The sequence below is a fragment of the Rhynchophorus ferrugineus genome, unplaced genomic scaffold, assembly GCF_030347505.1.
Source record: "Rhynchophorus ferrugineus isolate W39M unplaced genomic scaffold, kcgeb_rfMv2 rfM9, whole genome shotgun sequence".
In the NCBI taxonomy this organism is placed as follows: Eukaryota; Metazoa; Arthropoda; class Insecta; order Coleoptera; family Curculionidae; genus Rhynchophorus; species Rhynchophorus ferrugineus.
Window position 1 is genome coordinate 39,098,761 of NW_027472588.1, and position 21,676 is coordinate 39,120,436.

The window sequence follows — 21,676 nt, forward strand, 5'->3', positions numbered from 1 at the left end:
TAAAATAGAAATTCAAACCTGTAACTCGGACATTTTTTACTTCAATCAAACTTTTACTTCGTCTTCGTTACAATCAAAAGTATATAATTTAATTTTTGTGTTGTACTATCAACTATGTAAAATTATCATTATAAAATTATTCAATAGGTTTGTCATCGATATAATTTTGATAGGGCTTGTATCATCACTGGGTCCTCTTTTGACTTATCCTGCACTTACTAATTTTTTGCCATAAGTTACTGGTAGTATTTTGTATAGCCCACAAAATAGTCAATGTCATCAAAATTTGTAAAACAACATTGTCCCACCAAATTTAAATTTTCGTTATTTTGACTATGACAACAAAATAACTAATGTAAATAAAATAAGAAAACAAAAATAACGTTATAAAATATAATTTAATATCACATTATAGTACGTTTACTGCATATTTATTGAAGGACTTAAACTAACACAATAGTTTGTAGGTTAGAGTTGCTTTATTATATTTACATTGACATATAAAGGCAATGTCGACCTGTGTCAATACAAATTGTATTCTGTCTCTTTTTATTAGAAAAATAAAAATTCTCGGAGTTTAAAAGTAATTTTACGTTTTTTATAAACTGAATTTACTACAACTGCAATAAGTCTGACGTTTTGTTGACGTGCATATATATAAATATATATATAAATATTACAGTACAACATAGTTGTCAATGAAACTAATAATTTTATCAGATACACGTTATCGATACCAGACAATCGAAAAGCCCTACCTACAATTTAAATTCACCCGTTTAGAGTATTTCATACCAGATAGCGAGCCAGGCCCAGACGATCTCACTTTTGAACGTTATCTGCTCAGCTTTTAGACGCAGGAACGGGCGTGCTCTTGCAGACTTTCTGCGAGAGCAGCAGTTCACATTTTATTTCGTCGACCGGCTTTGTACCAAACTGTAAACATTTTCGATATTTTAGCGGTCTTATCGTCCGTCCGCCCGTTCAAAACAATGTACGTTGTAAACCAACATTTTCGAGACATAATATAGATTGACTAATGCACAAATAATTTCATTTTTTTGTTTAGTATGGTTACTATGCTGCAGATTCAAGTAAACATTAATGAAGTTAGGCAAAATATAGTTTAAGGTAAGTTTGTGTAAGTGTTTTTTTATTTAATGCCTTATCAAATTATTCTTACTAGAATGTAAAATTATATGGAGTTGTTAAGTTAATAGGGATTTTTCTCTATGAAAATTAAGGTTCCATCAAGATATTTTAAAATGACAAGGAATGTGATAAAATAACAATAAGAAAAATACAGCAATCATTGATATTGATAGTTAAGTTTTGTTTATAATACACCAAAACAATTTATGACAGTGGATGAATTTGTTACCACAATAATGATAATTCGAAAGATTAAAGAAATTTAACTGAAGACATATCCCTAATTTAATTTAGGTTCGTTTAGTTCCAAAGTGATCTAATAAAAATTGGGAGTAACTTTTTAGGTAGTGTGAATAATAGTTCGGCTGGAATAATGGTTTTCCTAGAGATATATGTAAAATTAAAAAAAAAAACAAAAAATGAGTTTGTTTGTACTATCGATGGGACTTAGAAGAGGTGAAATTAAAATAAAAACTAGCAACATTCGCTCTATTAGCCTAATTTAGTTCCCTGTAGCTTCTCGTCGTTCTTACGTGACACACAATACATCTATAATAAATTATTATTAAACAACAAGATACCAGCAATCGTGGAAACATTTGTCGATAAATAACCATCAAGTTGCCAATATCGAACATAAGTGAATTGGTCAACCGGAGGACTCTTAACTTAGACTGAATTCATTATTTCTAATTTCAACATTCAATCACTGTCCATATTTTGCGATATATGAGAAAGGGAAGATTCTTATGAAAATATTAAAAAATGGTTCGATTCGTAGATAACGCCAAAGCCACATCGTTCTTTCGAGACGGAATCCGTAAATTGTCTGAAATTATTCACAATAAAGCGTTAAATAAAAAAAAACAGTAATCCCTTAAAACCAGTCTAGGCTAATATAATATACCGATATTTTTTTAAAATATCGATATATCGGAACATAAAAAATAATATATAAAATGATATATTAAAATGCTATCATTCACAAACTGATGATCCGACAGCTGTCAAATTTATACACGCATCTTTTGAGGGTTAGCGTTAACTAAAAAACATATATATTTAACTCTAGTAGCGCCACCTATGTGCTAGGCTGGGGACTAGATTTTTCAATTGACCTGTTATATTAAATTTTTTTGAGAAAATATCGACATATCAGCCAAAAATATATCGATATTTTTTCGGCATCCCTAATTTAATGAATAACGGTAACATTTCGATATACATCGATACTGATGTGTGTATACACATATATAGAAATATGAACCGAACTATAGACACAACCCCCTCGTAGAAGACATCACGCGTACAACGTAAAAATCACCATTGTTCCCCGAACAAAACCTTCCCATTGGGTCTCCGCCATTTCCAAGGGGCCACCACCCCGAACATCTGGCTCCTCTTCTACATTTCACAGAGCCCCACATCTCGCACCATCATCATCGCCGTCGCCCCCTACGTTCCGCCTCGTCCTCCCCGACGCCGCACCTAACCGCCACCCGCCCTCTCGTGGCCCCCGGGCGAATGCAGCCGGTGCCGCTGCTACGGAAAGGGAGCCCCCTCGGTCACGTGAACCGCCGGGATCATCTGTCGATCGCTGACGCTGGAGGAACGCCCGCTTTCGGTGCGGTCCTTGTCCGTTCCGCGGGTACGAGGGAGAGAACCGTCGTTACGGTAGGTCCGCGGTAACGGAACAGAGAAGGGAAGGGACACGAGGGGAGTCGTATGGCGGATGAACCCTTCGTATTCGGATGTTAACGATTTTTTTTTGGTAGGGTCTAATGCTTTACCCAGAGAATTTGGCATTAACGGTACGTGGCCAATAGCAAAATGTCCGATATATATTACAATCAGTGCCACAATACAATCAAATGTCCATCAAAAACAGAAACAATACAGATTGAATTAACACCAAAAACTCAAGATAAGATTAGGATAAAATTAAGTTATAATTAAAATACAATAAGAATACCTATAAGGATTCATATCACTTAATTCGCAATTAAAAAGAAACAACTAGCTAATGCTACTAGATACAAGAAAGAACTTAAATATTTGACAGGGTTCAAATTATTATGATTTACCAAAATATAAGAAACAGGTAACAATAAACACACTATCACAATAAACAAACTGAATTTTAGACGAAATGTAGAAAGTTTATTATGTATTAACACAAACAATAACATTGATGACTAATTTATAAAAACTATTTCAGCACAATCTACGTTACTCCTAATAAATGTTATTTCTGTCAAAAAAGTATTTAGAAGAAAAATTGACGTTTGAAATAACGTAAATTTAAATGCGTCATAAAATTCGTTAGTTTTATAATTTCCAGTTATCGAACCAGCGCTTATAGCTTGAACATTGGTAATTTATTGAAGTGAAGATCATTTTGATGTACGTACTTACTATTTTAACTATTTTTAATTGCATCTAAGTGTCTCTTAAACGTAATATCGATATGATAAATAACACTATCGATAAAATTTGAGGTTAGGCCTGACTTGTTTTGTTTATTGTGTATATGAGTCCCTAATAATCTTGTTTTTTTTTCAGTTATCAAATACTAGTGAAAATTATATTTAATTTAATGTGAAAGGTTTAGTTTTACAAGTGTACATGAACTGAGCACATATTCTGACCAGATTTCTGCGAACCAGGCAAAAAAAATGTGTTTCTTACTGAACATTTACTGCTGTTCACTCCTTAACGACTGTATATCCTCAAAACACAAAGGAAAATATTAACCCTAAACATAAGACTTCAACAAGTGTCAATCAAATCCCATCATGGTTAGATTACGAAAAGATAATATCAATGTCTGGTTACTTGTACAACAAATAGTTCGATGGGGCCAGAGTAAGGGCAACTGATACATATTCTATTGAACAATGTAATTCTATGAAGTTTTGTGTGTTATAGAGAACAGAGTTTCAAACATTTCAAACAGTACATACATTTTGTGAAGCCGGGTAAAGTAATAGAAACTGAGAAGAGAATTCATAGGAGAATTTAATATGTTAAAGCATGTCTAAATGCAGATTTCATAAAGTACTTTATGAAATATTCAAGTTGAATTTGAGTATTAAAATAAACTTCAAGATTATAATTTGTGCATTTTAATTATCTATGTATTACATGGTGATTTGCTATAACACGAGATACATTTTTTCATTCTAGAGTTGTTAAAAGTTTAAGAAAATCAAACATCCATCATTAAACATATAATTTAAACTGTTTTGTCTTATAGTTACTATCAACTATGTAAAATTAACATTTTGGTAATCCTGTAATAAACTACCATCATAAAATTTTTTAGTTTTGCTATTGATACAACTTTGATATGTCTTAGCTAACATTGGAAACTTGAATTCGTTAATACTATCTCACAATTCTCAATTGGTGATTGTGCTATCTAGACTTATTAATATTCTTCAATATTCTACCACAGTTCATAGCTAGTGTGTCTGTAATTCGATGGCAGTCCTAGTATTCTTTTTAAAATTATTGGCAATATTCTGGCCAAATTTCGGTTATATGCCTTGATAAATCCCAGTTAAATTTATTTATTGTGAAAAATATTAATCCATAAAGAGGATAAACTATGATTAGAAAACGTAAAGTGGTGTTATTTTTGATACAATCTTAGTAATCATAAACTTGTGATTTAAAAACAAAAGATTTTTGGAATATCTCTCCCTATTATTATTATAAATCAATATTTTTGTCATATTTTATTACAATTATCAGGCCTGTTTTATTATAATAGAAATACACTGCACCTAATTTAATAACAATTTATCTTAAAAATATGTGCGTTACGTAAAGATAGCACAACATTTGTTACTCTATTTTTTCATATAATGAATATTACTTCTAATAATCTTAACACATTAAAATATAGAAATAAAAAACAGCTTCATGGGTTGTGTTTTATATTTTGCACAGATACGCCAAGCCTTTGGCTTTGTGGTCTAGCCTTGGGAATCGTATCTCTAGCACGGTTTCATCACCACCATTTACATGCTGTACCAAAACGTCGGTAATAGCTTCGTACATAATGAAGCCGTGGTAGTGATATATCTCTAAAAGTGATAAACTAAATTAAACTTCCTAAAACCTAATATATACCATGTATAGAAACAATGTCTTCAAAATGGATATACTAACGAAAAAAAAAACAAGATACTATGGAGAATATGATTTTTTTGAAGTTTTTGTAAAACAAAGTACCAATATTCTATATGAAAACCTCTTTCTTTATTTTATTGAAATAATAATATAATAGAAGAAACATAAGTTACCCATTTTATCTCTTCTGATAACCATAGATACATTTTAGTTGCGCCTTAGAATAATATCTTAATTTATCAGTATTTTCGTATAACTCATTGAATGAAACAGCCAGTGTACGTCATACGTAACGTTGAATATATTGCAATTTGTAAAAATGTATATTTCCCATTTTATACTAGTTAAAAAGGACTAATGTTGCCAAAGTTCTGCAAAATTCTTTAAAATGTTAGTGATAATTAAAGATCATAATCATACGCGAAAACAAACGCTGTTTTGGCAATATGCTTGTTTCGATTGTATCGATTTGGCAACATTGCGACGTGCTGACATAGACGTGCATTGTCTGCCTTACTGGACGGGAAAAATAAATTATAAGAGATTTTATATATCGATGTTAGTGAATTGTGAGTGTAGACAAAGTGATGTCTTGTGTTTGATGTGTTATTAGTATGAATTCTGCTACTAGGAAATATTAACACACATCTCACGATGATACTAGAATGAGGGTCGCATATTTTCGAAACTATCTAAACAATTCTATACATTATACGTAAAACCAAAATGGAGATGCCAAATAAAATTAGTTTCAACTTAAAAACATAATTTCACAGAATGTATGTTTATGAATTGGTTTATTTATTTTTACATTAGTTGTAAATTGGCAATATTCTTGTGTTTGATTTGTTGTTAGTACCAACAAAAAATATTAACACATACACCACATGATGTTAATTGTGTATAGCTCTTGTACTGGCAATACTAAAGTATACTGGTATATTTATATACCACCACACAAATAATTAAAATGAAAATAAGGCTAAAATACTCAAATAAATATATTTGGATAATAAATCTGTCTATAAAAGTGCTCTTCGTTCTCTGACGCAACACATTCCAAAAACGACAAAATATTATGACTGAAATTAAAAATGGCCTCTTTGCAAGGACAAAATCACTCGACACACTTAAGTCACTTTCAAGGGTTGCGTCTTTTCACCTCCCACAACTTCAAACTATTTAAAAAACACTCTTAAGATTAATAGAAAAACTAGCAAAACAGCAGTCCTTTTTTATGTACCATGAATCACTTCGGAAGTTATATCAGACGTAGAAATATTTATCGCAAGTTGGGCAATTCACATTCATTCTTTATTGAATCACTTTAACCACAAATTGTAAAATAGTTCTCAATATTATCATGTAATGTCTGTAATTAGTATAAGGAAAAAATATATGTAGTTTTAACTTATATGTCAAAACGCAGACAATAGATGTACAAATTTTGTTTGTATTATTTTTTTAGAGATGACATTAGCATTCAATAATAATAACTTCCAAATATAGATATAAAACTATGGGAAATACATAGTGCCTATACTTGGAAAATAATAAATACACACACAACATACAAATATTTGTTCAATATAATTCAAACCCGACAACATATATTATTCAAAAGATAAAAGCAATATAACAGCATTCGAATTTTTATATTGATATAATTGGAATTAAATACATATCTTTTATAAGAAATTTATAAGAATCCATTCATTTAAATGTTTTTGGAATAGTAATATAGTGTAACGTAACTATATAGAAGAGTTTCCGATGAAGATATAACATAATGAAAAAAATATCATAGAATATTAACCGTTAATACATATTGGTAGTAAAGTTCGTAACTACTCTAGAGGGTTTTATTTTAATACAGTCAAACGAACTCCAGTATCCGACGGGCAAGGGACAGCAACCTAGTGAATAAAAATGGTTTTCTATACGTATTTCGCCATAAATAACGGTTTTTATTTTTGTTTAATTGTTCAGTTCTCATTAAAAGTTATAACATTTCGTGCGAAAATGTGAATGAAATAATGAAGAAAGCGAACCAATTACCATGCGCAATTTCTAATAATAAAAATTGCATTTCTTTTTTAATCCAGCCCATATTTGTAACATTGTATTCATCGTCATTTTCGGCAAAATGTAATCTCCAAGAGTTGATTGTTAATCATATTAAACACTCAAATATCTTGCAGGTTCTCATCCTGTAATTTAGGCAATAAATTCAAACGTAAAACCGAGCAGGAATGCATTCTAGCCTTTCCATTTATATCGCGCCTTCGTCATGGCCATATTCACCTCTAAAAAGCACAAAGGAATTTAATTTAATCGATGAATTCACATTGACAAGCAAGGGTATATGAACTACTTCTAACAAGAATAGATTATTACTGATAAAAAAGGCTTGTGTGTCTGCAATTATAAGAACTTTTAACCACAAGTTTCATAATAAAAGTAAAACTGGTCCAGAGAAAATATTTAAAAACTTTTTTATATCTAATGTAACATGGCCCAATATAAATCTATAAATTTGATAAAAAATTAATGTGATAGCATTAGGATATCATTAAAATGTAATAAGAATGAGTAGGTTGTAAAAAGCATTAAGTAAAATTTATAATTTGGATTAAAGTCAATTAATTTTCAATTAAACAGTAACAACCTTAAATATATAACAACAGAAATATATTATTATGATTTACTCAAATATAAGAAGTGTGTAAAAAGAGAAATTTAGTAAACAGTATAATTCTTGCTATTCTCTATCAATGCTTTCAAAAAAAAATCTTTCTTTTTCCTAAAATAATTTAATTCATACAAAACGTGTAAGAAGTGTGCTTGTAAAACAGAAAAAAATTGAAAAAACATCAGCTAAGCTATAAAACATGTTTTTTGTTATTATTTCCGTTATCTATTAGTAATTATTCTCACACAGAATCATATCAGTTCATCTTCTGGTGATACTAAACTGAACAGACCATCAAAATATTTGAATGGCTTTTAGAATATTTATTTTTACACATATATAATTAATATATATTACAAGCTGATGTATTTTTGAAAGGATTCAAGTTTTTATCAGTTTGTTTGGTGAAATGAAAAAACTGAATAATGTTTTTTATTGTTATTTCTATCATATAGTAATAATTTTTAAATAACAAAGGCAACGAATTAATAAAAAATATATGAACCTGATACATGTGCCCCACCCAACCGCAATATTTTCAACAATTTTTCCTACAAACGACAGAAGTCGAAAAAAATCAAGCAACCCACAGATAATAAAAAATCAGAACTGCAACAAGAACGAGGCATGACCTACTGCGAGTCTGACCTACAACAAAACTGACTCATAACAATATGCAAGGAGAGTGAGAGAGAGAAAAAAAACTTAATTGCGATCAAGGAACATTAATAATTCACTGCACAATACGATTCCCTCCTCCCCCTTCCACCCCACCCACTTCAATATCGAGATCCCTTCCAAGTTATTCAACTGCGGATGCCCAATCTATCAACCAGCCGACGGCATCTCGATCTATCCCCTTTAACGGCAGCCGGCTCGGTTTTTTTTCCTCCTCTCGGCCGGCCGCGATCGCCGTTCGTTCCTCTTTAATGACGCCGTGGTGCCGAGCGGACTGCCTACCGCGCACGTTGTTGCCACGTTTACTCTCGGACCCCCACATTACTGGAGGGGCTCACGCCGACATCGTGCGCCATTTTGAAATGTCGTCGAGGCCAGGAACTTCGAGGAGGAGAGATCCTGTCGGTTTTTACGCCATCTCTACGGATCCCAGGATTATCTGTGGATATATGCGCGAAATGATTGCGATAGATTTGGCAACGGCGTCGCACTTGGCGAGGCAAGTAGTTTTATGGTCGGTTCGGTTTGGGACGGTTGCAAAATATCGAGGGGATTCGTTGTTTCTGGTTGTATTATAGCGATCGCGTACGGTGGTGATTCCGTGTCGTTTACGTAAACGGTAAAAGACCTGAAAAACAACCGCAGAAGGAATCTTCCTGTTGATTCCTCGTCGCCCTTCTACACCAATGACACAACACATAATTGGGGACACGTACCGTTACAGGGTGCCTCAATTCCTGGCCGGGTGGGCGAAAGACGACGACGACGGTGCTGTGTCGCGCGAATCACGAACGGCTCTCAAAACAACCAAATCAAAGCAAATAAAAAAACTGTGAAAATAAAAACTGACCTTTTCGTATAAAACCCGAAGCTTCTACCACGTTCCATATCACAACGGACGGAAATCAACTGAAAACGACATTCAACAAACCCAAAAACAAAACGGAAATCAAATCAAACGCACGCAGGTTCTTTCTCGGCCGTCTCTGAACGCCTATGCAATTGCCACACTCTCACTATGCCATCAGCACTACCACGACGCGCACTCTACCAAACGTACTAAAGTGACGGGGTAAACGACGGCGACTCGATCGCGGCCGACCTTCGACGAGGACCAATCGCGGCGCCCGACGCCCCACCCCGCGACGCGTGATGGTGGGGGAGCGGATCGACCATTTCGAAACGGAGGGTCCGAGCGCGGGCGAATGGGATTCGAGGTAGGATCGGACGGGCTCGGCCGCGATCGGAACGATGGCGAACCTTGAAGCGTCCGCGCTCATTACGCCGATCCCGTGAGGGGGAGGGGAGGCGAGACCGACTGCGCGTGACCGGCGTTGAAACGGGTACGCTGCTCCGGCCATTGTAGCCATCCTCGATGGTGGCGTGTACGGATTTGTGTTCGACGGACCGGAGGGGTGGGGTTTTTGTATGTCTCCCGAAGGGCTCGGATTAAAAATGGTTGTGTCTGTCATGTTTGCTTTGGGATATTTCGATATGCCAATGGGAGGCGAAGGTGGCGTTGAGTTTGACAGCTCCGATCGTCAATTCTACGAATAAGGCCGATAAAGATCGATTGAAAGATATTAGGGATTTACATCATTTTCTACTTCTTCTAAATTCTTTTTTTTTAATTTTAAAAACATCCAGAATGTTAATCATAATTACTACGACTTAGAATATTATTTCGTAAGCACATAACTAATGATAATTAAACTATATAACAATTTTTGAAAATTATATCAGTCCCTGTTACCCAATTATGAAGTAGTACTGAATATTAATCATGAGAATCATCAGTATTTGATATATTTTTTACCATAATAGATATATTTCAATTATATAATTCGGAATTATTGTACATGTACAAAAATGAACCAAATAATCTCAGGTTTTGGTTAAAATGATTCTTATATTACAGATTTTTTAATTAAATTAATATGTTCGAATTTAATAATTAATATATCTATAATATAATTCATTATATGTTATAATAAGGATAATTATAATGTTGTAATTAACATGGAATCAAAATAATCGAAAAATTTGTTGCGATCTTTTTATTATGAAAAAATTAAAATATATACAAGTAATTAATTTTAATGATGAACAAATATCGATATTTTTCGTCGAGATATCGATAATTTTTGGTCGACTTTTTCGATATTTTTTTCAAGAAATTATCTATAGTTGTAGATGAGAGTATCGAACATTTCTCACTTTTCACACTTCTATATCGATAATGGTAAATTTTTTGTTCGTCGATATATCAATACTGAGGTCGATATAACGATATTTTTGATGAATTTTGCATGTAAAAGTAGGGATCGAGTGAAGATATATCGATAATGGTAAATATAAGTATCGACATTTTTTGTTCGTCGATTAATCGATTTATTTTAAATATTGGGGTCGATATAACGATATTTTTGATGAAATTTTCATGGAAAAGTAGGGATGGAGTGAATAAATCTCGATAGTGGAAAATATAAGTATTGATATTTTTTGTTCGTGGATATATCGATTTATTTATAAATATGGAGGTCGATATAATGAAAATTTTGATGAATTTTCATGGAACAGTAGGGATGGACTGAAGATACATCGATAATGGTAAATTTAAGTATCGACTTTTTTAGTTCGTCGATATATCGATTTATTTTTAAATATTGAGGTTGATATAACGATATTTTTGATGAATTTTGCATGGATTAGTAGGGATGAACTGAAGATATATCGATAATGGTAAATATAAGTATCGACATTTTTGTTCGTCGATATATTGATTTATTTTTAAATATTGAGGTCGATATAACGATTTTTTTATGAATTTTCATGGAATAGTAGGGATGGACTGAAGATATATCGATAATGGTAAACGTAAGTATCGACTTTTTTAGTTCGTCGATATATCGATTTATTTTTAAATATTGAGGTCGATATAACGATATTTTTGATGAATTTTCATGGATTAGTAGGGATGAACTGAAGATATATCGATAATGGTAAATATAAGTATGGACATTTTTTGTTCGTCGATATATTGATTTTTTTTTTAAATATTGAGGTCGATATAACGATATTTTTGATAAATTTTCATGGAATAGTAGGGATAGACTGAAGATATATCGATAATAGTAAATTTAAGTATCGCCTTTTTTTGTTCGTCGATACATCGATTTATTTTTAAATATTGAGGTTGATATAACGATATTTTTGATGAATTTTGCATGGAAAAGTAGGGATGGAGTGAAGATATATCGATAATGGTAAATGTAAGTATCGAAATTTTTTCTTCGTCGATATATCGATTTATTTTTAAATACTGAGGTCGATATAAGGATATCTTTGATTAATTTTCATGGAATAGTAGGGATGGAGTGAAGAAATGTCGATAATGGTAAATATAAGTATCAACATTTTTTGTTCGTGGATATATCGATTTATTTTTAAATATTAAGGTCGATATAACGATATTTTTGATGAATTTTGCATGGAAAAGTAGGAATGGAGTGAAAAAATATCGATAATTGTAAAAATAAATATCGACATGTTTTGTTCGTCGACACATCAATATTTTTATAAATATTGAAAAAGATATAACGATATATTTTTTAAAATATCGAAGTCTATATATTCATATTTTTTTAAATATCGAAATATCCACACTTTTCTCAATGGGCGACGAAGAAAATGAAAATAAAAAATAAAACTACATATGTAATATAAAAGATCTGAAAATAGGATTATTTAGACATTAACAAGTCATTTAAAAACGATTTATTACGTACGTTATATTCTACATCGTGAAAAGGATTAAGATAATTCATACTAACATAAATATTGATACAAAAAAACAACACCGGCCTTGGAAACTGCAAATATAAACAATAATGTAATCAAAATAAAGCATTATGGAATATATTTCTCCAAAAAAAGATCCCATTTTATTATTGTGGGCGTTGACAATCCCTGTTACTATTTAATTAGACAATAATTAGTCAAGAAAGCTGTGCTACAACTGGAAAAGCAAAAATAGATAATAACGACTGTCGATCGTGTTACGTCGCGGACACCTGTTCCCGACAGCCGCAGCTTCCTCGGACCGACCGCGATCGTGGCCATCCATGACGGGTCACGCGCCGACAGGCAGCGTGCGTCGGTATGACGCTTCCCGCGTGTGGGGGAAACAATCAAGGCCGTTTGCATGCGACTCGGTAGGGGGCTCGGGGCATCGAATTAAAAACCAGTAGGAAGTGCTTATTAATTCGTCGACGTGTTCGCGATAACGGTGGGGGGGGGGGGTTTGAGGGGTAGACGCGGGACGAGAGAAAGTTGGCCGGTTGAAATTGCTGGTTGCCTACGGACGGTCGACATAACTAAATACTTCAAAAATGTATTTAATTGTCAATGGATTTTTAAAGTTCTTTTGTAAAAGTTGTTTGCGTTATTATTTAAGAAAATAATATATTGCAATATATTAGGAGTTGAAATATAATAATATTAAGCAATAAAAACATCATGTACATTACTGTTTTTGAAAGTAAGTATTTGCAACAGGTTTTTTTTGTAAATTTAGAGATTTTGCTTTGAAAGTTCTTTAACAGGTCAATTCAGAAGTCCCAAGCCTACCATAGTAAAAAAAATTTGATAAAATTAGTTTTTTTATTCAATATAATTCCCTTAAAGGGTGATACACTGATTATAGCGACCCTAAAACTTTTCGATGCCATTTTTATAGTACGATTTGTCCTATGCTTCAAAATAGGCCTCTGTTTCGGCGATTACCTCTTCATTCGCCGAAAATTTCTTTCCAGCGAGCATTCTTTTGAGATCTGAGAACAGGAAATAGTCACTTCACTGACTGGGTATGAGAAAGCTCTGTGTAAAGTGGTTGCCGCGCGAGCTCACTTTTGACCAAAAACAACGGTGAGTTGATGATTCGGAGCACTGTTTGAAGATGATCAAGCGTAATAAACCGAGTTTTTGCGTCGATATGTGACAATGGATGAAGCATGGCTCCATTATTTCACTCCGAAGTCCAATCGACAGCCATTCGATTGGACTGCACACGATAAACCCGCTCCAAAGCGTGGGAAAATGCAACAGTCGGCTGGCAAGGTTATGGTGTCTGTATTTTGGGATGCGCATGGAATAATTTTCATTGACAGCCTTGAAAAAGAAAGGACCATCAACAGCGATTATTACATAACGTTATTGGACCATTTGAAGGACGAAATCGCCGAAAGACGGCCGCATTTGAAGAAGAAGAAAGTGGTGCTTCACCAAGACAATGCACCGTTTTACAAGTCAGTGAAAACGATGGCAAAAATCCATGAATTGGGCTCTAGTTCATTTGTAGGTCTTATTGACTGCTACTTGTACTTTTTCTACAGCCTTAGGCAGAGATATATCTTTTGCCGTGGTAACTATGTCGTCGGAAAATGTTCGAAGTACTGTTTCTTTTGTTGTTGGGATCATCAACAGTATAGAGCAGACACTACCAAGATACTACTCCCGGGGAACTTCAGCCAAAATAGGTTTAAGAGTTGAGAATGCGAGGCTTCGAAAAGATATGATTCCATCAGTCGACAGTAGTTCGGCGGTAGCAATGAATGTAACAAGGAATAACCGAAGTTACTTTTTCACCAACCTTATTCCAGTTAGCATACTTATAATCAACATAAATAATGAAATGTGTATCAGGAAAATGTACAAGGGCTTAAATATGAAGTATAATGAAGGAATTATACAAAAAAACGACCCTTGATAAAAAAATAAATAAGGGATGCTGTGAAGGAAGGGCTGGAAGCTGAGGTCGAGTTGAAAGGGGGACTGATAATTCATTCGGGTCCGAGATCGAGGTTGTTGTTTAATGGAAATTAAACTAGACACGCAGCTTTTGAGAGTGTTTTTAATTATCAAATTTGGATACCTTGGTGCTAAATGTGATTCGTGGGGGGAAGTTTCATATACTGTAAAGCAAAATTTACAATATCCGCCTATAAATTAATTTTAAAGGATTTACAACAGATGGTGTTAGGTACAACTTCATGTTTTTTTTTATTATTAATCTCTTGGAAGTTCAACAAACTGCCCGTGGGCAACAAATATTATTATATGATTTCCGTTATACAGCTCCACTGACATGTAGAAGATCGCTTCAGCTGATCTGCTGTACAAACTTATAATCTAAATATTATTCTACATACTATTCCATCTTATTCTAGAGATTATTATATCTCACTCTATGTGTCTGTTAAATCAGTTCGTATGGTAACAGGTGAATTGAAAAGTTCCCGGCCTACCATAGTAAAACATAGTTTTTTGACAATTTTTTTTATTCAACATAAATCCATTCAAGGGTGATAACTTTTCAATACCATTTTTGTAGTACGATTTTGTTCGAGTAGCTTCAAAATAGGCCTTAGTTTCGTCGATCACCTCTTCATTCGACGAAAATTTCTTCCCAGCGAGCATTCTCTTACTAAAAAAATGGCTCGATTCGTGGATAATATCAAAAGGTGCATCGGTTTTTCGAGATGGAATCTGTAAATTGCCTGAAAGAAGGGAAAAAGTAGCGACTATCGATAGAGAATACCTTGAATAACATAAATTGTCCTGAATTATCACAATAAAGCTTCAAATTACGCATCGAAACTTTCTTCTTTAACTTTAAATGTATAAATTGAAGATTATTTTGGGTTATTTTACATCTAAAAGTTCGAAATCAATTCCAACCACAACAGACATCAATTAACGATGATCATTCGACGTTTTCCGTCGAGTTTTTTTTGGTTTCTTCGCCCGTCGAGGAAGCCCCACCGCCACGAGAAAAAAACACGCGCGCCAAACAAAGAAAATAAGCGACTTCCGTTGGATCCGAGACCCCGCTCGTCGATTTTATGTCCCGGCGAGACGGCCCCCTGCGAAAATTACGTCGGGACACCCAACAAATCCGAGCCGGCAATTTCCCCCCCGAGCCGGCTAGGGAGACGAACCAAATTAGTTCGGGTAGGGAACGCTGCCCCTGTCCCCCCTCGATCGGGCCCTTCGCGTCGGACCAGACGAGTGGGAGAGGGAGGGGACGGAGCCCGAAGGCGATACCAATCGATACGCCACGCACTTCTTCGCAAAATATCGAGAATGTAGAAGGAGATCCCAAATGGGCGCGTATGAAACGGTGTTTTATTATTTTTTGTTTCGTTAGACGGCGAAAAGTAACACATGGGCTGAAAATTGGCTTTATTCATCAACGTAATCTCCATCAAAAGCCACAGAATCATTCCAGCGCCCTTCTAACATTTCAATACCACTTTTATAGAACGATTTATTTATTATATTTAGGTCTGTCACCTCAGTGATCCATGTTTCATCCACTGTCGCATATCGTCGCAAAAATTCTGGGTTGTTATATTTAAATATGGCCAAACACTGCTCAGAATCATCAACACGTTCTTGGTTTTGGTCAAAAGTGAGCAAACGCGGCACCCACCTTGAACGGCATGTTCTTTTGATATATCTACAATGTTAGCTAACTCATGTAACTTCACTTTTCAGTCATTCAGAACGATTTTGTGGATTTTTTTTATGTTTTCTGGTGTTACCACCTCATTTGGATATCGTCTGCGGTCTGCATCATCGGAGTCTCAACGACCACGTTTGAAGTCAGCACACCAATGTTTTATTGCTGTTTCCGATGGAGCTGAGTCCTTATAAAACTTTTCAAGTTGTGGCGACCGCCACGACCCTTTAGGCCACCACGAATTCACCACCAGCAAGTACAAAGGTTGGCAACGCCGTTGTATTCGTACCATGAAGTTCCAGGCGATAAAAGACCATCACGACGACGTCTCGTTCTCTTTTCTTTTCTCCATCCCCTTGTAATAGTACCACTTCCACAGCGCTACCGTACTTCATCTACCTAACCTAATATCCTGTCAATTATCCGTCGACCACCCAGTCTAGTCGACCACATGTATAATTTAATATTAAAATAAACAGTATTGCTTCAACCAGTGTTTTTCAGTTCTCGTGCAAATTCCTTCCAAAAATAGTAGTGAGTGTTCTGACAAATAATCGCAGCGTCAGCCACACATTTCGACCGACTGACCGACCCGACGAACATTCCTACAAAGTCATTAATATATTAAAGAGAATAACTTAATAAATGATGTGTTAATATTATTAAAACTTGCCTTGACAATTTTTCATAACCAACAAGTATGAATAAGTTCAAATTACTACATCACTGAACATTTTAACGAAAGTATCATGAGTAAAATTATTTTTGTAACTGCAACAACTTCACAGAATCAGATATAATTATATATGATTCTTGCTTACTTTTATGTTATTTCTTTTGTCTTATTTATTTGTATATTATTTAAAAGAATAACGAATACAATTAGGCACATTATTTTTTACAACATAAAACTTAATGTAATATATTTACAATCCTGTAGTTATATATCAATCCTGTAGTATTTGGGTGCAGCTACAATACTTCTAAGGACTTTCTTCTGGAAAACTTTGTAGTTAAGTTATTTTTCGTGGAACATCCCCATAACTGAATTTCATATGTCCATATAGGTTTCAATACTTTCTTGTATAATAGCAATTTTTGTACTGATAATTATGATTTTCTTCCAATTAAGCAACACATTTTAAGTCCAGTTCATTCCTTTTTTTTACATATTCTTTTCAGTATAGTTTTGTATCAAAATTCATTTCGAGATACTTAGCGTTTTTGCTATATGGAGTTATTTATAATTATTGGTGTTTGTATGGTCTGATTGTAGGTAAACTGCATATGCACAGATTTACTTTCGTTCGTAAATTTGGATCGAATTATTTATATCTTCACTTTGCCTGTTGTAATTTTCACGTGACTTCTCCACTATTATCTCCAACAAGTATTGCAGTGTCATCAGCAAATGTAGTGTGTGGTAGTGATCTTTTCCATTCATGGTTCATTGACGTAACTTATTTTAAGAAATAATGCTACAGTAAACCATTTTCGGTTTATTACATTGAGGAAATACTGGATTTTTTTAAAGATATTGGCAATTGCATATATTCAGTAATATTTCCTAGAATATTTAACTATTTTCTGTATCAGTAGCACTTCTTAGAATTGTGATTTGAATAGAATGCCTTGTTTCCCAAGGTACACAATTTTCTATCAGAAGAAGCTTAGTTACTTAAATAACAACCTAATGGACACGTAGCTTGCATTTTAGACAGAATGACTATAAAGCCAAATGTGGAAGACCACTGTTTAACAAAGACAGAGTTAAACAGTAAGTCCTTCATTAGGACAACATCTTTATTTACAGATCTTTTAGTATTACTAGTTGAGGTTGCAAAATATGAGCACATGTTTGACATCAGCAGTGTCTACGTTAGTAAAATAGGAATCAGTAAAAAATGAGTAAAATCAAATTGAACTGAACTAACACAACGTGTGTACAGCTTTGTTTGCAATAACAAATGTTACCCAGTTTATTCAAACTCGCCCAGTATGATAGATGTTACCTAATAAAGTTTGGAAGGTATTTTATTTAATTAGTGAATTAAGCAATATCTTGTATGTACAAGACTTAAGTAATTAAGTGTTTGTTTTGGTAAATTAGTGAGGTCAATATAATTGCAAAGGGAAAAACATTTTTCTTTGCTATATCTCAATATAATTCAGCTTATGTCTACATTTGTAGTAAATATATATAAAAGAAAATATTAAAAAATAAATAGTGTTAAACATAACATATATTGCATATAATAACATATAATTTTATTATAGAAAGAAAGGTATTCTATTAAAATAATATCACTATTGTAATGAAAATTTTTTCAAATTTCTGATATATAAAAATTGTAAAATTATATAATTTTTGTCATATACAAATATTTGTTATAAGTATGCCTAACAGAATTATTTTTATTGTATTTTTATTTTTCCCCTATTGGGGACTCCCTAAACCTTTTCACGATTTATACATGGGACATTCCCTTCTATACTCACTATGTTTCGTGTACTTCTTGAAAAAGGGAGATATGGTGGACAGAGAGCAGGGGCCTTGATCACGTTCGAAGCCTGTGCTTGTAAACGAGAAAACCGTTTGAAGCCGACCTGTAATGAACAAAGGACCGTAATAGACACGAGTGTGGGTTATGGAGGGCTAGCGTTAATGACGTAATGAATCATTCATAATGGATGCTTACGAATATAATTATTTGCTTGGAAGAATAACGTTTACCACATTTAAACATGTGATACCAACATTACTAACTCCGGTTCCACCATTTAACTTTAATTTTATTTTATTTCCTTGGGGTTCAAGAATAATAACCTCAAAAGGTAGAAAACTACTAAAAGCAATAGAGACAGATAATTTACAACATATCTCTACTGGTGAACCAACATATTGGCCTTCAGACAGGAATAAAAAACCAGATACTATAGATACAAAAAAGTGTCATGCAGAATCGTGCTTCGATCTGTCTTCTGATCATTCACCAATAATAGTAATAATTTCTTCAAAAATTACCATCAAAGATAAATTCCCTTCTCTGTGCAATAATAGAACTTACTGGCCCTTATTTAGAGAAAACCGAAACATCTTTCTAAACTTACCGTTACAAACTGAAATGGATATAGAATTAATAATAAACAATAAACCTTACAAAAAATATACAGAAGGCAGCATATTCCGCGACTCCTACCAGTGAAACATTTCCAAGAGAAAATACACATATATCATGTACAATACAGAAAAAGATAGCAGAAAAAAGAAAGTTACGACGGAATTGGCAGACTGAAGAGAATAAAAGAAAATTTAATAGGGTAATAAAAGAGCTGAAAGAACTAATCCAAAATGAACAAAATCAAGGCATTCAAGAATACCTAGAAAACTTGACACCAACTGAGGCTACAGACTATTCGTTGTGTCTATTAAAACAAACGAAAATAATTGGGCTAGAAGCAATAAAGAGAAGGCCGACATTTTCTCAAAACACTTAAAAAATGTTTTTAAACCTTTCCAGTCTCAGCTACATAAAGATGAGGGGAAAAAATTACTAGCTTTCTGGATTTGCCATTTCAAATGGACTTACCGCACGAGAAATTAACGGTAAAAACAAACAAGTTAAATAAACAATAATAAGAGAGATTAATATTAAAAAAGCTACTGGTTATGACTTAATTATTGGTAAAATTTTATCAGAAAAGGGTATAAAACTACTAACATTTATATTTAATGCTATGCTACGAATTAATTACTTCCCTAGTATCTGAAAAGTAGCTAAAATATTAATGATTCTTAAACCAGGAAAAATGCCAGAAGATGTGACCTCCTACCGACCTATAAGTTTATTACCGATAATCTCGAAAGTTTTTCGAGAAATTATACATAAAGAAGCCGAACTATATAATAGAAAAAAGAAAAATTATTCCAGAACGTCAGTTTGGCTTTCACAATAAGCATGAGGCTATAGAACAAGTGCATAGACTTGTAAACAAAATAAACACTGACCTAAATGCCAAAATATATTCTTCGGCTGCTTTTCTAGATATATCTTAGGCTTTTGACAAAGTATGGCATACGGGCTTGCAGGTTAAACTAAAGAAACTTCTCCCTCATCCAGACTAACAATTACTAAAATCGTATCTCACTGATAGACATTTTATTGTAAATCAAGGCGATGAACATACCGAATTAAATCCCATATATTCAGGAGTTCCGTAAGGTAGTGTGCTGGGTCCAGTACTGTATCTTCTGTATACGGTCGATCTGCCCACTACAACATGGATAACAAGGTGTTGCTGTATGAGTCTATACTCAAGCCTATTTGGCCATCATTTAACGGTTCCAAAATAAGGTGTTGCGTGCCATTGTTGATGCTCCGTACTATATTTCAAATAAAGTGATACAACGCGATATTCCTCTTGAACCTATAACGAGTGTAATTCAACATGTTTGTTTGAAATACTTCGAAAGAGCATCAATGCATCCCAATGTACTCGCTAATCAGCTAAATATGCGACGTGATAGTGAAGTGCGTAGACTAAAACGTTTAACACCACCTGATCTGATTACTGGACATATGTAGATTTAGAATAAGACTAATTAATTAAGATAATATTTTATGCAGAAGATTGCTTGATGAAGTAATTTTCTACATAAAAATACTTATTGCCAATAGGGCAGATTGTGGAATCACAAAGAGTAATAAAAAAAATGTCCTCACTAAAAATAGCAACACTTGTCCCTCCTCTTCTATATAAAAAGAAACAAGAATAGACCTTCCCCCCTGTTTAACTGTTATCACGTAAGAATCTATATAAAATAAAATACGCGTTTCGTGTGTTTTAATTTTAATTTTTCAAAATCTGATGAAAAGAAAATCGAAAAGCTAGAAGAATGTGCAAAACAATGTTTAAAACAATTAGTTCATTAGTTGTTCAAGAACCTTGAACAACTAATGAACTATTTGGCTGCCATGCATTAACTTATAACTTTCAAACTGTTCACCAAATATAAGCTCTTTTAGTTTTGCTCTTTATATTGTTTGTTCTGTAATATTAAAATGTATATAGTGCATAGGTCCTAAATAGCACTCGAGGCTGATGGGCCTTCAATAAATAAATCTAATCTAACCAAAATCAATCTTGATGCAAAACTTTAAGCAAAAGAGAACAGGACAGAACTGGAGTTAAAATATAGAAAAATGTATAGGTTAGTTGAAAGAGAATCATAATTTTCAGTACATATTAAATTGCTATTATACAAGCAAGTGTTGAAACCGAAAGTAATATAAATACAATATATATTTTCCAGAACAAAGACCTAAGAAGCATTGCAGGTGCATTCAGATACTACAGGACTGATAACCTCGAGACATTCAGATACTGATTGTCACTCAGGAAATTAAGAGAATTGTATGGGGACATGAGAACAGGTTCCATTCTCATGAGAATATCGAACTAATACAACTCCTGGATAACACAACAGGACACAG

General features: G+C 33.5%; 1 protein-coding gene and 2 long non-coding RNA genes across 8 annotated transcripts in view; 2 read left to right on the plus strand and 1 right to left on the minus strand.

Moving 5' to 3' along the window:
* Nucleotides 1-21,676, minus strand: part of LOC143202929 (uncharacterized) — a 136,968-nt gene that overhangs the window by 40,600 nt on the left and 74,692 nt on the right. For 2 of the 5 annotated variants that reach the window (XM_076414930.1, XM_076414928.1), the window contains exons 1-2: nucleotides 9,510-9,619; nucleotides 9,376-9,454 (exon numbers count right to left, since the gene is read on the minus strand). The exons of 1 other annotated variant lie outside the window; for it this stretch is intronic. Coding sequence is in view for 2 of the 4 variants with exons in the window: in XM_076414927.1 (XP_076271042.1) it covers nucleotides 9,510-9,547 (38 nt within the window). In the remaining 2 variants the exon portion in view is untranslated. Of the gene's footprint in view, nucleotides 1-9,375; nucleotides 9,455-9,509; nucleotides 9,749-21,676 lie in introns of those variants that run through there. 2 more of the 5 variants (XM_076414927.1, XM_076414924.1) reach the window with 2 other exon arrangements.
* On the plus strand, nucleotides 857-16,299 carry LOC143202955 (uncharacterized). 2 transcript variants are annotated; one of them, XR_013007259.1, is made up of 3 exons: nucleotides 857-994; nucleotides 1,070-1,131; nucleotides 16,217-16,299. It is a non-coding gene; the product is annotated as an uncharacterized LOC143202955 (long non-coding RNA). The 2 variants fall into 2 exon arrangements; XR_013007258.1 differs by lacking the exon at nucleotides 16,217-16,299 and adding an exon at nucleotides 1,187-1,299.
* LOC143202954 (uncharacterized) lies at nucleotides 3,497-4,469 on the plus strand. Its single transcript, XR_013007257.1, has 3 exons — nucleotides 3,497-3,555; nucleotides 3,715-4,017; nucleotides 4,081-4,469. It is a non-coding gene; the product is annotated as an uncharacterized LOC143202954 (long non-coding RNA).